This window comes from Carcharhinus amblyrhynchos, chromosome 20 (assembly GCF_965287045.1).
Source record: "Carcharhinus amblyrhynchos chromosome 20, sCarAmb.v2.hapA, whole genome shotgun sequence".
Lineage (NCBI taxonomy): Eukaryota > Metazoa > Chordata > Chondrichthyes > Carcharhiniformes > Carcharhinidae > Carcharhinus > Carcharhinus amblyrhynchos.
Genome location: NC_137343.1, coordinates 43,065,837 through 43,081,927, shown reverse-complemented (window position 1 = coordinate 43,081,927; position 16,091 = coordinate 43,065,837). Strand labels below are relative to the sequence as shown.

The window sequence follows — 16,091 nt, the reverse complement described above, 5'->3', positions numbered from 1 at the left end:
CGGACAGTGACCCAAGGCCGGAATTGAACCCCGGTCCCTGGCGCTGTGAGGCAGCAGTGCTAACCACTACCACCTGTGGGGTCAAATGGGGTTGTGTTCTGGCACTGACACTCTTTGGCATATTTTTCCCTTTGCCGCCACAAGCTATCAGGTCATTTATGGAGAGTGTTGACTTGCACACCAGAACAGCCAGAAAGCTGTTTAGCCCTGCTCGCCTCCAATCCTAGACCAAGGGTATACTAAATCTTCATCTAAGAGTTAGCTCTCCGTCTCTCTCTGTCTCTCTCTCTCTCCCCCCCCACCCCGGTCATCTAGACCCAACTCTCTTTTCTCTCCCCGCAGATGCCATCAGACCTGCTGAGATTTTCCAGCATTTTCTGTTTTTGTTTCAGACTCCAGCATCCACAGTATTTTGCTTTTAGCTTTGTTATTTGTAACTTTCTTTCTTTGTAACTCTGTATGAAGTAATTCATGCTTAAGCTCTTTGCACAGATATGTGATGGGCGTGTGTGTGAGTATTGAACTGTGCAGTCCAGGAAAATCTGAGGATTTGTGGGGGAGAGGGTGGGAGAGAAAATTCTGCAAAGATTTGAAGGCCAGTTCAGTCTCCAAACTATTGCATCTGTGTCACAGAAAGTTGTGTCAGAGCAGAGGAAGCTGCTTGGCTGTACTTGCTGGCTAGTGTCCTGCTTCTGGGGTCACTGATGCAAGCTTCTCGGAGATAACTTGTTGACCTGTGACTCCAGTTAACTACATTGATGCAACAAGTTGCTGTCTAAGCAGCTAAGTATCAGTGAACTCTGAATGCTCATAGTTACTTTTAAGTATATATTGAAATGGGTTTCAATGTCCGTGACTGGTCCCAGTTACTCTCTGTTCTGTCGGTCAAGCACATTTTAGTTGTTAAATGGCCAACATCGTTGTTCTGATTGGGTTTTATTTTTAAACCGGAAGTGTGGTCTGACAAACACTGCTGGTTGCCTTGTACAATAAGGTTCCCAGCAAGTGCCTGGCTCCTACGAGCTTCATGCACCTTGTTTTTATCAAGTTTATGAAGCAGTGGGTGGATGAGTGGTAGCTCAGTGGTGCAGTTAGCGCATGTCGTTTAGAATCATAGAGCCCCCATAGTATAGAAGGAGGCCATGTGGCCCCTCGTGCCTACACCAACAACACTCTCACCCAGGTCCTATCCCCACGTATTTACCCTGCTAATCCCCCTGATACTAATGGGTAATTTAACACAGCCAATCGACTTAAACTGCACCCCTTTTATACTGTGGGAGGAAACCAAAGCATCCGAAGTTCACCCATGCAGACACTGGGAGAATGTGCAAACCCCACACAGACAGTGACCCGAGGCCGGGAATCAAACCCAGGTCCCTGGCGCTGTGAGGCAGCAGTGCTAACCACTTGCCACCATGCTGCCCTATTTCCCGCACAGAATTCCTGTTTGTAGCCTGCTTCTCATTCAGTGGTGAGGTTGGTCCCTTGCCCTGAGAATGATTAATCAACCAAACCAATTGGTAGTGTCTGAACAACATCTGGCCTTTTATATTAGAAGCGTGCAATCATAACATCAATGGTTTACACCAGCACAAACATAGAGAATTTGTTTAATTTTTAATCAAAGCTGTAATTTTTTAGCTGTTGTATTGGATAAATGGGTGCAAAATATACTGGACTGAACAGGCACCCCCAACAGAGAGAGTGACACAGTGTAATAGAGCATGGGACACTGCTGCAATATGCTAGATCACTGAAGCTCTTCACTCCATTAAACTCCCCTTCTAAATCACACTGTTTCTGGGAAGGAGAGTCTTTCCAACTGCCTGTTATGCCTTCTGACTGATGCTGAAGAAGCCATGGCAAAAACGTGATGACTATCTGACAGTCCTTTAGCAGATACTTTTGTGATTGAAAAGATCTTGTGTGCGGTGGGACAACGCTGAAGGATCAAAACATTCATTATTTTGCTTTGCCGATTTTTTTTTTGAAAGTGTGTGTAAGCTGAAGATTAGGTTTGTTCTTTTTTATTGGTTTGTGGAATGTGGGCATCACTGGCAGGGCCAGCATTTGTTGCCTATCCCTAATTGCCCTTGAACTATGTGGCTTGCTAGGCCATTGAGTCAATCACTTTGCTGTGGATCTGGAGTCACACATAGACTAGACCAGGTAAGGATGGCAGAGAGATTTTTGTGACAATCAGCAATTGTTTGATCATTATTAGACTTTTAATTTCAGACTTTTCTTTAATTGAGGATTTCACCATCTGCCATGTGGGATTTGAACTTGGGTCCCCAGAGCATTACACACAAAAACAGAAAAATGCTGGAAAGTCTCAGGAGGTCTGACAGCACCTGTGGAGAGAGAATAGAACCGTTTCAAGTCTAGATGAAGGGTCATCTAGTCTTGCAACATTGGCTCTATTAGAATCATAGAGGTTTACAGCATGGAAACAAGCCCTTTGGACCAACTTGTTCATGCCGCCCTTTTTGTAAACCCCTAAGCTAATCCCAATTGCCTGCATTTGGCCCACATACCCATGTAACTTTCTAAATGCTTTTTAAAAGGTAATATTGTACCTGCCTCTACTACTATCTCTGGCAGCTTGTTCCAGACACACACCACCCTCTGTGTGGAAAGAATTGCCTTTCTGGACACTTTTTTGTAAGTCTTCCCTCACCTTAAACTTATGCCATCTAATTTTAGACTCTCCTACATCTGGGAAAAGATATTGACTATCTAACTGATCTATGCCCCTCATTATTTTATAGACCTCTATAAGATTACCCCTCAGCCTTCTACGCTCCAGAGAAAAAAGTCCCAGTCTATCCAGCCTCTCCTTTATAACTCAATCGATCAAGTCCTGGTAGCATCCTAGTGAATCTTTTCTGCACTCTTTCTAGTTTAATACTATCCTTTCTACAATAGGGTGACCAGAACTGTACACAAAAATTTAGATAGCTATTCTCTCTCCACTGACACTGTCAGATCTGCGGAGATTTTCCAGCTTTTTTCTGTTGTTTCAAATTCCAGCATCTGAAGTATTTTGTATTTATCCCCAGAGCATTACCCTGGGTCTCTGGATTACTGTCCTGTGACAGTATCACTATGCCATTGCTATTGCAAGTACTTCCAGCTGAATTTTATTTATTTCACAAATGTGAGTGAATTTGAAAACTCCATTGTGTGTATCTCAGTACAGTCGATGGTAGAGGTGTTGTGGATGAAGATATGGTCGGAAGATTCTCTGTCCACAAATTTGTGTTGATTTAAAACGCAGCTTTTGATTGTTTTTTTTGTGAATTTGTTGTGGATTATTTCTGCCCACCTCCATTTATTAAAGTGGAGTGGGGAATCCCCTCCCACCACTAATCTGCAGCATACTGCATTTCGCTCATTCCTTTTCTAACAGTTTTTTTCTTGAGTTTGTAATGGCTCAGATCACTGCTCCATGCCAGTATCAGATAGTTCAATTCTCCCAAATTATGGCCTCTTTCATTCCTGTCGCAGGGCTACAAAATGCCCGCTGTATGTTGCTTTTAGAGTGAATTAATGAATCAATAGCTTTAGGAGAGCCCCATGATTACTTTAGGAATTTGCTGGATAATTTCTTCTCATTGTTGGGGTAGCACGATGGGAGATGTGATGGTAGCGTGATCGGTGAAGCCAGACTAAACATGATGGGAGAAATAGGCTGTGATAGTAGCATGATCGGAGAAGCAAGCTACTTTGTATTACTGCTTTGGCAAAGCTCTCTGACATTGTACTCAAATGTAGGATGTTTCAAAGACAGAATTAATTCGAAATAAGCTGGGTTAGTATTGTGTAGTATGATTCATTCTTCTATTCTTTCGCAATGGAAGTTAAATTGGCAAATGAATGTTAATTACACAGATCTCATCCTGAACTTCATAATGTGAATCTTGCCTCTGAATTTAAAAGAGCGATAAATTATACATTGTGTTATAGAGGTTCACAGCATGGAAACAGGCCCTTTGGTCCAACTTGTCCATGCCGCACTTTTTTTTATTAAAACCCCTAACGAATCCCGATTGTCCACATTTGGTCCATATCCCTCGATACCCATGTAGCTATCTAAATGGTCTTTAAAAACCAAAATTGTACCTGAAATTGTTGTTCAACTCAAAGGAATAATTCAGAATTGCCAATGCTCTTAGCATGTCTCTTACTAACTGAATGTATTGCTGCATGGTTGGTGACCCCAGAGAGGTCTTGACTCCTTGAGGGTTAGAGCTGCCCACACTTCTCCACTAATAATTGATTACCAATCAGAGGGTCGTAAGAGGATGCACATCTAATACAGGTATATAATACAGATCAAAGCATTAAAACATGTAAACATCTTGAATCATTGAATCTCTACAGTGCAGAAGAAGGCCATCGACCCTGCTCTGAAAACAATCCCACCCAGGCTCTATCCCTGTAACCCATCCCCCTGACACCAGGGTCAATTTAGCATGGCCAATCAACCTAACCCGGACAACTTTGGACTGTGGGAGGGAACCGGAGCATCCAGAGGAAACCCACGCAGACACTGGGAGAATATGGAGGAATTCCACACAGACGGATAACTTGAACAGACAATACTCTGCCAGTGTCAGTTTCAACTGGGGAGCCTGTGGGAGAACTCAAAGAAGGAAAAGTGTCCTGACACAGGAGTACCGCAACTAAAATCATCCAGTGCCAACATCTGTTATTGTATGCCCTTTCATATCCTGTGGACAGATGGGAAAAGGTTAAAATATTTGGTAATACAATAAATAATCAGAAGATGAATAGGCATTAGAGACAAACGAGTGAAGTTTTGGATCAGGATTGCTAGTCTAGTTAAAGCTTTTCATATTTTTAGCCAGAATATTGGATGGAGAAAATCCCAGTTTCTCCAATCTTTCCACACAGCTGAACTTGCTTATTCACTGTATCACGCTGGTGGACTCCTCTTTACCCTCTTGAGGCCTTGAGCATTCTTCCTAAAATATGGTGCCCAAAATTACATACGATACTCCAGCTGAGGCCTGATGAGTGACTTGTAAAATTTTAGCACGACTTCCTTGCTTTTGTACTCAATGCCCCTGTTTACAAAGCCAAGCATCCCCGTGCATGTGTTTAACTGCTTCATTGGCTTGTCATGCCATCTTCCGAGATTTGTGAAGTCCTTCTCCTCCTGCACATTCCTCTTTAGATCAGTACACGTTAGATTATATATTGGCAACACCGCAGTACAGTATACAATCTGGAATAATACGCAGAGTATGTTGTAAGAACTCAGCAGGTCAGGGGATATCTGGAGGGAGAGAAACAGAGTTGTATGTTTCAGGTTGATGACCCTTCATCAGAGCTGGATATAAGTTAGATATAAGTTTGAAGTAAGTTTGGAAGCAGAAAAGCGGGAGGAAAGCGCAAATTTCCAGTTCAGTCATATCAGCCATGACCTTGTTGAATAGCGGAGCAGGCTCGAGGGGCTGAGTGACCTATTCCTGTCCCTACTTGGTATGAGCATATGTAAACTAGAGAGTGGAAGGCAGGCGACATCAAATGACCAAAGAGGTGTTGATGTAGGGCGAAGAGGAGGAGAATGGGACTGAAGTCCGATTAGACAAAAGTCATAGGTGGAAGAAGGATTGGAATGAGACGCTCGCTGTGTGTTAAAATGGGAGACGCGGGCTTGTAGGGCCGAAGGGCCTGTTTCCTGTGCTGTTGTTCTTTGTTCTTTGAAGGAACAAAATTCAATGGCTTCCTTCTGTGCACTGTGACTCTAAGAGGCAGCTGTAAAGGAAGTGTAAATGGCAACAGCAGATTTATCACCCAACATTTACCATCTGAACATGACCAGAAATTATTGAACTGGAGCGTTGAGTCGAGAAGGTTTTTAAAATGCGGAATTGACTGGCAAGAGCTTCATTACAGCCATGTCAGCGGCTGAGTTCAGAGTGGGACAGAGAATTAAGGTGACAGGCCACTGGAAACTTGGGGGACCTTTGCGACAACAACAAAAACAAGTTGCGTTCATATTTGGGACGTTCTTTAACAGAGCGATCCAAGATGCTTACGGACCAACTGGAGGGGCTGTCACCGTTTAGGTTACACTGACTCTTCAAATGTCAAAGAAAAAAATAAGTAAGTGGTAAGAAAGATCAAAACGATATGGAAATTCATTGTTTAATTGATTCTTGAACAAAAGCCATCCAGTGACACTGTAGTGTGCAGTTGAACTACACTGAGCAGGAAAGCCTTTGATCTGGATTTAGGGAGCTGATTTTGGCCAGGACAATAGTAAAACTCCACATCTGGCCTCAGCCCACATGGATTAGGAAAGCAAAAACCAGAGAGAGTTCCATTTCCCATCTGCTGTCCATTGGTTGCCAATGGGATGTGTGTAAGTCTGTCATAAGCTCAGTCTCTTGGCTATGATGGTCAGCCTACTTAACCATCGTGGTTTATGGTCAAATGTGGATAATGGTCAGTTGAACAAGCGGTCAAGGCAGTGGCGATGGAAATTACCGTTCGTCATATACTGAGAGGGAGTGGGGGTGCAAGAGGCATCAGAAGGACAGATTTCTGAAAGAGCAGGAGCTGGGTGGAGAGGTAGATGCCTGAGATTCAAAGAAGTCCCTGATGTTAGCACACCTTACTCAGACACTGCATGTCCTTTCCTGCATGCGAGAGATGGACTTTGTACTTTGTTTGAATATCTGACTGTTTCTCCTGCTTTATTCCTCAGCAGCACATGCTCACCATCATGCAGCGGCCTTCATCCAGGAGGGGGGCCGATGGGAGGCACACTTGCAATGGGGTGAGCAGACCATTTCTGTTACTAATCTGAAGTCCTGGCTAAAGAACGATTGACTCTCATTCCCGACCCTGAGCACCAGCCCCAGAACTGATGCTGGCACTCGGTTGGGACAGAGGGCCTTTTGTTCTGCATGTGCTACTTGGGCAGTCTGTTGCATGTTCTCGAGTATGGTTTGACTATACAGTAATGATCGATTTAGGCCTTCACACAATGTGTTGGGTCTCAGGATGACGATATGGAAGTAGAGATGTGCGACATCCAGGTACTACAGTCCTTCCCTCTTACTGTGCTAATTACTATTTCCAGGCTTCCCAACTCTCTCTCTAGGATCTTTCAAGAAATTGGGTTTCGGATGTTGTTGGAAATGTGAAGTCCACCCCAAGCAGCCGGCATGTCATCAGTTGGTATCGACATCACTGGAGTATCAAACATTCTCTATAAATGTGTTCTATACAAACTGTACCCTGATGGTGTCTCTGATCCTGGTCAGATTATCACAATACTGTGATCTCTCAGTGATGTTTGTGTAGCTGGTGAGATGGTTGGTGTTTTTATTAAGGATGGTTAAAAGATTTTATGGGTGGTAGACTGTTACCCGGGGATTGTCAGAAATATGGTTTGCTTCTTCATCCTGGTGATCTAAAAGCTCAATGTCAAATCAAGGTGATTTGGCTGTGCTCTTGTGGTAAACATTCACTTGGTCTTGCATCACTTACCTCACTGGAATCGATGGACACGAGGGGAATTTTTATTTAAATCTGGATTTTTGGAGAGCAGCGAAGTTAAACTCTCCATACAAATTGACAGCGCAGGAAATAAATAAAACTCGTTACATCTGTCATGATTTCAGATGTCCCAGAGCACGTTACAGACAGTGAAGTACTCGTTATTGTAATGTAGGAAAATGCAGCCAATTGGAAATGCAAACAGTAATGATCAGAAAATTAGATTTATTTATGTTGGTAAAAGTGCTAAACATTGGCCAGGAAATCGGGAAGAACTCCCCTGTTTCGCTTTGTCATGGGATATTTCGTACCCACCTGAGATTACAGGAGGGGCCTTGCTTTAATATCTTATCTGAAAGCCAGTGCTGAGCAGCACGGGAGCGTCAGCCTGGTGTCTGCTGAAGTCTCTGGAGTGAGACTATTAACCTACGGCCTTCTTGATTTGGAGAGGAACATGCTACCAGTAAGCTGCCGCACAGGAAGATGACTACCGTCCATGCAACAGATAGGAAAGAATGGAATAAAGATCAACAGATCTCTTGTTTCAGCGGATAATCTATGGATACTCTTGCGTTAGAGTGATAGACAATGTCATTGTCAGGATTGTCATTTGAAAACTTAAGTTACAGCATGACATAGATAGGATGCAAGACTGGGCGGAGAAGTGGCAGATGGACTTCAACGTGGATAAATGTGTAGTGGTCCATTTTGGCAGGTCCCAATGGGATGAAGGAGTATAATATCAAGGATAGGACTCTTAGCAGTGTAGAGGAGCAGAAGGACCTTTGGGGTCTGAGTCCATAGGACTCTTAAATCGGGCTCGCAGGTGGAGGATGTCGTTAAGAAGGCGTATGGTTTGCTAGCCTTCGTTAATCGAGGGATTGAGTTTAGGAGTCGGGAGGTAATGCTGCAACTTTATAAGACCCTTGTCAGACCCCACTTGGAGTACTGTGCGCTGTTCTGGTTGCCTCACCACAGGAAGGATGTGGAAGCTATTGAGAGGGTGCAGAGGAGATTTACAAGGATATTGCCTGGATTGGGAGGCATGCCTTAGTTTGAGGGAGCTAGGTCTGTTCTCCCTGGAGAGACGAAAGTTGAGAGGCGACCTGATAGAGGTTTATAAGATGTTGAGAGGTATAGATAGGGTGGATTCTCGGAGGCTATTTCCCAGGGCTGAAATGGCCACTACGAGAGGACACAGGTTTAGGGTGCTGGGGAGCAGGTACAGAGGAGATGTCAGGGGTAAGATTTTCACTCAGAGGGTGGTGAGTGAGTGGAATCGGCTGCCGTCGGCAGTGGTAGAGGTGAACTCACTGGGTTCTTTTAAAAGACTTCTAGATGAATACGTGAGATTGGGAGTTATAGATAGTTCTATGGCCTGTTAGGTATGGATATGATTGGTGCGACTTGTGGGCCAAAGGGCCTGTTTGTGCTGTAGTGTTCTATGCTCTATAACTTCTGTTTCTTGTGCTGCTGTATCCAAATGGAGAAGTGATGGCTTAGTGGTATTATCACTGGACTATTAATCCAGAAACTCAGCTAACATTCTGGGGACCTAGGTTCCAATCCCACCATGGCAAATAATAGAATTTGAACTCAGTGAAAAATATCTGAAATTAAGAATCTTCTGATGTCCATGAAACCATTGCCGATTGTTGGGGAAAAACCCATCTGGTTCACTAATGTCCTTTTTAAGGAAGGAAATCTGCCATCATTACCTGGCCTGGCCTACATGTGACTCCAGAGTCCCAGCTATGTGGTTGACTCTCAACTGCCTTTCGAGGGGAACCAAGAATGGGCAATAAATGCTGGCCACCTAACGATGTCCATGTCCCATAAATGAATTCAAGAAAATACCTACAGTTTGTTATCTGAAGACACCCTGTGTAAGAATTCAGATAGAAGTTTCATGATGTCGTACTTGGCCCCATTTGAGGGGCGTACACCGGGAGGGTCATGTGATCTGATCACCCAATGAGGAATGGGCAGCCAGAGTGGATCCTGGAGCTGGAAGCACTAACACCATGAAAGTACTTTAAAAGTTTATTTATTAGTGTCACAAGTAGGCTTACATTAACACTGCAATGAAGTTACTGTGCAAATCCCCTTCTCGCCACATTCCGACACCTGTTCGGGTACACTGTGGGAGAATTTAGCACGGTCAATGCACCTAACCAGCACGTCTTTTGGACTGTGGGAGGAAACCCACACAGACATGGGGGGAACGTGCAGACTCCACACCGACAGTGACCCAAGCTGGGATTCGAACATGGGTCCCTGGTGCTGTGAGTCAGCAGCGCTAACCACAGTGCCGTACCAACCTGTATATTTATCTGCTTGTAAATATATCACTACAGTTTATTGTATTTGACTGGTGGTCGCTGATCCTTCCAATTACTACGTTTATGTACAGGTTCTGTGTATAGTATCTGAACTCTATGGATGAATACTTTATTGGATTGACCACGGAATCTTCGAAGCAGAATTCCTCTGCTTTGGATTCATAAATGTTGGATTGGTAACACCGTTCACTGCACGCAACTGCATCAGTCAGTTAGCCATTACTGTCGCAGCAGGATCGCTGGGCGGAGATGATGGTTAGCTGCATTTGTGGTTTTGTAATGACGGTTGACTGTTGTAATGGTCTCTGCCTCAATCAATTCTCTGGTAAAGCATCCCACGCACCACTAACTCTGCAGCAAGAAATTCAGCAAGTGTGATAACTCCCAGGAGTTGCAGAGGTGATCACTGATTGCCCTCCTTGTAGGACTCGTAGAATATGAGCCCCCTGAGATTGGTAATTAACTGACCAGGTGGAGCTCGTATACTGAGCCCTGTATAAAGCAGGCCTCTGAGTGGGTCCGTTATTCCACTGGGACCCACAGGCTTGTGGTTTTGCTTTACTTTATTTTGTGCAATGAAGCACTGTTCCTTTTACAGCTGACTGCTGGAATTATTATCGCAAGGAGAAACATCAGATGGTTCAGGTGGGTGAAATTTCTCAAACAAGAAGACACCATGGCCAGGATTTTCTGCTTCCGTTCAAGATGGGTGGGCCTTTAAATGTATTTCCTTGCGGTGTAAATGCAGCACATTATTGTCTCTCTCCTGCCCCACCCCCACCCCCTCCCCCAATCAATGGGCACTGTTTAATGTGGGGAACATTATTATAATTATATTAGTGTATGTGGGCAGCACACTGGTTAGCGCTGCTATTTCTCAGCTCCAGGGAGCGATTTTTGAGTTTGATTTCCACCTTGGGTCACTGTCTGTGTGGAGTTTGCATATTCTCCCCGTGGCTGTGTAGGTTTCCTCCCACGGTCCAAGGATGTGCAGGTTAGGTTCATTGGCCATGCTAAATTGCCCCTTAGTGTCCTGGAATATGTAGGTTAGAGGGATTGGCGGGGTAACTGTGTGGGGTCATGGGGACAGGGCCTGGGTGCAATTGTTGGTGCAAACTCAATGGGCTGAAAGTCATCCTTCTGCATTGTAGGGTTTCTATGATTTATGTGGGTTCTATATTGGTATTGGACCCTTACAATCACTCCTCCTCCTCACACACACACCCCCCCCACCCCCGGGTCAAATTAAACTTCCACCGGCGAATCTGCACAGTGGCTGCCTCCCGGTTGCTTTCTGGTGTCGTGGCACAGGCTTCTTTCCCGGCTGCACAGAGAAGGGAAGCCTGAGACACGGATTGCTTTTGGTGTCAGGGAGCTCTGCAGGTTCCTCACAATCCTGGTGTGTGGGGAGGGGAGGGTCCATAATGGAGGGGGGTCGTAGATGAGTGCAATGTGAATGGAAAAACATTTCACTGATCTGTTGTCCGTTTGCAGCTGAGACCATTTAGCTGGAGCTCAGTCCACAGGTTTGGAGTCGGACTACTCGGAAAAGTATGCCCACTCGACTTGCCTTGTGTGTGAGAGAGTGCCAATGATTGCTGTTCAGCATTTAACTCTTGTTGCGTGGAGTTCCAAGTTCAATGACTGCAATGGTGTAGCTGTACCACTGGGCAATGTACAATATCTCCTCAGAAAGGTGGCCATGACACACGCTGCCCAAGGAGAGCGCTCCTAATCCTTGGCTCTGTCATGAAGTGCCTATTGAAACTGAGCACAAGGGCTTGGAGTGAAAACTAGGAAATTGCCTGAGATGAGAGCTCAGGGTGCAATAGATTAACCAAAGCAGTTGCCCCATGGTCATGTGGTATGGGGCAGGGCTGGTGTGGGGTCTTGGCCAACCCACATGCAAACTATTGTTGTGATTCCAGCTGATGCCATTGGGCAATCAGGTCCCATAAGAGCATAATAAGAACATACGAAATAGGAGCAGGAGTAGGCCATCTAGCCCCTCAAGCCTGCCCCACCATTCAGTAAGATCATGGCTGATCTGTCGTGGCTCAGTTCCACATTCCCGCCCTCTCCCCATAACCCTTAATCCCCTTGCCTATCAAAAACCTATCAACCCGTGTCTTAAAAATATTTAGCGAGGCAGCCTCCACCACTTCAACGGGCAGAGAATTCCAGAGATTCACCACCCTTTTGAGTGAAGAAGTTCCTCCTCAACTCTGTTCTAAACCGCCCCCCCTTTATCTTGAGGCTGTGCCCCCTAGTCCTACTGTCTTTTTTGAGCGGGAAGAGTCTCTCCACCTCTATCCTATCCATCCCATTCATCACCTTATATGTCTCAATGAGATCTCCCCTCATTCTTCTAAACTCTAACGAGTACAAGCCTAGTTTATTCAGCCTCTCCTCATAGGTCAACCCCCTCAACTCCGGTATCAGCCTAGTAAACCTCCTCTGCACTCCCTCCAAGGCCAAAATATCCTTGCGTAAGTGCGGCGACCAAAACTGCACACAGTACTCCAGCTGCGGCCTCACCAGTGCCCTATACAGCTGCAGCAAGGCCTCCCTACTTTTATATTCAATCCCCCTCGCTATGAAGGCCAGCATCCCATTCGCCTTCCTGACCACCTGCTGCACCTGCAGGCTGGGTTTTTGCGACTCATGCACAAGGACCCCGAGGTCCCTCTGCACCGTCGCCTGCTGCAGTTTTTCGCCATGTAAGTAATAGTCCTTCCTACCATTATTCCTACCAAAGTGAACAACCTCGCATTTGCCAACATTAAATTCCATTTGCCAGTTCCTGGCCCATTCACCCAGCCTATCTAAATCCTTCTGCAGACTCTCCACACCCTCCGTACAATTTGCCGTTCCACCAATCTTGGTGTCATCAGCAAATTTCGACACCATACACTCGGTTCCCTCCTCCAGATCATCTATATAAATGGTATATAGCTGAGGCCCCAGCACCGACCCCTGGGGCACTCCACTAGTCACCAACCGCCAATCTGAATAGCACTCATTGACCCCCACTCTCTGCCTCCTATTTGACAGCCAATCCCCTATCCACGCTAACACCCTACCCCCAACTCCATGTCCCCTGACCTTCTGTAATAAGGTCCCAGAGCTGATTGCTCAATGGCATCAGCTGGAATCACAACAATAGATAGATCGTAACTTCTATTCTTTGTTTTGAGACATGAACAAACAACCACAGAACTGTCAGTTAACTTTTAACAAATGATGATTTATTGAACATGAAAAGCTTAATTATAGGACAGTACTCCTTTACCCCAGCTATATCATTACAGATTTACAGAAATTTGTAAGGAAAACACAAGTTATAAAATAGGTCTTACTCTCTAATGTTTTCAGTAAGTACACAGTGCATTTGAACCAATAGGCAAAATGTGGGCAGACACACCATACTCCAAAGCCAAGTGACAGATACTACTCTATACAAATTCTGTGGATTTTCTCACTGACGCTGACCACACCCACACCCCCCCGTCCCGCCTGATGCTCGTCACACTGTGAGTCAACTGGTCTCACTGGAACTCTGCATTTTACACAAGTATTTCCAAACTCCATTCTTGAAGAACACACTTTGAACCTTCCACCAAGCAAAGCTATCTATTGGATGCCTTCACCAAGGATCCACAGCCAGGATTTCAATCTCTTCTTTTGTGCATTTATGCATTCCACACAATCTTTCAGATATCCAGCCGTGCCAACATAACACTACTTCATTACAGGCTGTATGAAGATGTCACCAAACTTTTGATTTACCTCAGATGGCTGGCTTCTCACTAACCAACATTTAAAGCTGTCTCTTGCTACTGTCTCTTCAACTTGGAACACTTTTTTTCTCTACCTTTTACCCGAATTCCTCTGAACAGGATGTTGTTCAGCTTCTTGTTCTTTGCTCCGTCCTGAGATATTAATTTTTGTTCCCATTCCCTGTTTTTGGGACTTTGTCCTTTTGGGAAGCCTGCTCCCTGCAGCTCCTTTGTCCTGGCCCAACTTCTCCTCTACCTCTAGCTTACAACTAACTCAAAAGTTCTTCCAGCCTGAGAGTGGCCTCTGGTTGCTAAACAGCCTGATTCCCTTTTAAACCCTGTTTGCTTTCACATTGTAAACCCTCATTACAATGCATGCATCTCAACCAAAATGAGATCATTAACACTTCCGAGACCCGAAATTGAACTTGAAGGTATACCACATTTATATTACCCACAAATACAAATATAAATTATTTAAAACTACCATTCTTTTTTGACACTAAGAACTGGACACAACAGGACATGGGTCAATGGCTTTAGAAGACAGATGCTAATGGTTGAGTCTCTCTCTTTGATCCTGCAGTAAGGAGACCATCAGGAACGTGGAGCTATCATTCTTCTTGTTTGTTGACAAGTGAGAAAAAGATGAGGTCAGTTGAGGTGCTTGGCCCTCCAAAGGCAGGAGTAGAACCTTCACAGGGAAGGGAGGTGCCAGGGCTTGCTCCACAAGCACAGGATCAGCCGTCACTCAATGGCGCATCACTAGACCCAGGGTCTACAGTCAGCACTTTACATACCTGCACATGTCCAAGAATCAGTGTTGCCAAAGGCTACACTTGCCCATAGAACTGGTTAGGCTCATCTGCCATCTGCTGCGGGGTATGGCACCAAAAGGGACTTGGTGGTTCCTTCCAGGGCTCCACAGGTGACATTGGAGGATTTCACAAGCCTCGCAGACATCTAGGAAATCACTAATACAAGCTTTGCGAGGGCACACAACTTTGTGCGTTTTGACCGGGAAGCAAGAGCAAATGGACTCGCGCTGATCTTGCACCTGTGGAAAATCAGAGATGCCATTGACTGCACTCACATGGCACTTGGAGCTCTTGTGGAATCAAGCAATGAACTGCATGGGCTTCCATATGCAGAAGGTTCAGCTGGACTGTGGCCATACTAAATGCACCCTGCAAGATGTGTGTTCGATTCCCAGGGAACGTACACAATTATTGCACTCTCAGCAGCACTCAGAGCCCTGACCATCTTTCAGGGTCCACAGAGACTGCAGTGTTGGCTCCTCTGGGACCAGGGCTACTGAGGAATCATAGAATCCTACAGTGCAGAAGGAAGCCATTTGGCCCATTGAGTCTGCACTGGCCATAATCCCACCCAGGCTCTATCCTCGTAAACTCATGCATTTACCTAGCCAGTCCCCAGACACTAAGGGGCAATTTTTAGCATGGACAATCCACCTGACCCACACATCTTTGGACTGTGGGAGGGAACCGGAGGAAATCCACGCAGACACAGGGAGAATGTGCAGACATCACACAGACAGTGACCCAAGCCAGGAATCGAACCTGGGTCCCTGGCGTTGTGAGGCAGCCATGTTAACCACAGTGCCACCGTGCCACCAGGAGGAGGCATCTGGCGATACATGAGCGGAGTTCATGGAATGGCAGAGACAAGTGAGGCTCATTGCTGCAACTTTCTCTTTGCTGGAGCAAACCAAAGGGGATGCTGCAGGTGAGGTTCTGCTGCCTGGACCGGTCTGATGGAGCCCTGTAATACAACGCAAAGAGGATCTCGTGTGGAGTCCCCACTTGCTGCACCTTACACAGCCTGGTGCTGCAATGGGGTAAGGAGCTTCCTGAGGGGTAGATAGAGGAGCAGTACATTTGCTTCAGTAAGAAGGACGTCGAAGGAGGAGAGGCTGAGGAGGTCCACGAGGTGAAGTTTCGGCCATGAGGGATGGCAGTGTTCAGATGAGATGAGCTTGGCATGTGTTTATTGCCATTAGATTCATGGAGGGTGATGAGGACCTCCCATAATCTTCACAGAGCATCTGTGCGCATTGCACTCCTGTCTGGCTGATGGCAGCATGGACATCTGTGATTGGGCCCCTGTCATGCGGATGCCCATATTCCAGGAGGACGATGATGACTTGCAGTGGGGACGGTCCATGGATCCTCACCAAGCCTCTCTGAATGCCTGACTTCTGTCTGGATGATGGCAGCCCACTTGCTGTCAGTGACCAGGGTCCTATCATGGCGATGCAGCAGGGGAGGTGGGGCTGGCCTGCTTTCAGGCTCCTGCTGTGTCACCCTCCTTGGCCTATGGAGCTCAAGTGGTCAGCAGGAGGGGCTTTGAATGGACGGACGCCCCCAGAGTTACCTGGGTGGATGGCCCTGGAGTGGGTGCCAGCTGA

The 16,091-nt window shown here is 45.8% G+C and overlaps 1 protein-coding gene across 4 annotated transcripts in view; it reads left to right on the top strand.

Moving 5' to 3' along the window:
* The window catches only part of osbp2b (oxysterol binding protein 2b), a 354,770-nt gene that overhangs the window by 22,253 nt on the left and 316,426 nt on the right, over positions 1 to 16,091 (top strand). For 2 of the 4 annotated variants that reach the window (XM_080208481.1, XM_080208478.1), the window contains exon 2: positions 6,746 to 6,817. The exons of 1 other annotated variant lie outside the window; for it this stretch is intronic. In XM_080208481.1, coding sequence (XP_080064607.1) covers positions 6,795 to 6,817 — 23 coding nt within the window. In that variant the 5' untranslated portion in view covers positions 6,746 to 6,794. The remainder of the gene's footprint in view (positions 1 to 6,745; positions 6,818 to 16,091) is intronic. One more of the 4 variants, XM_080208479.1, reaches the window with a different exon arrangement.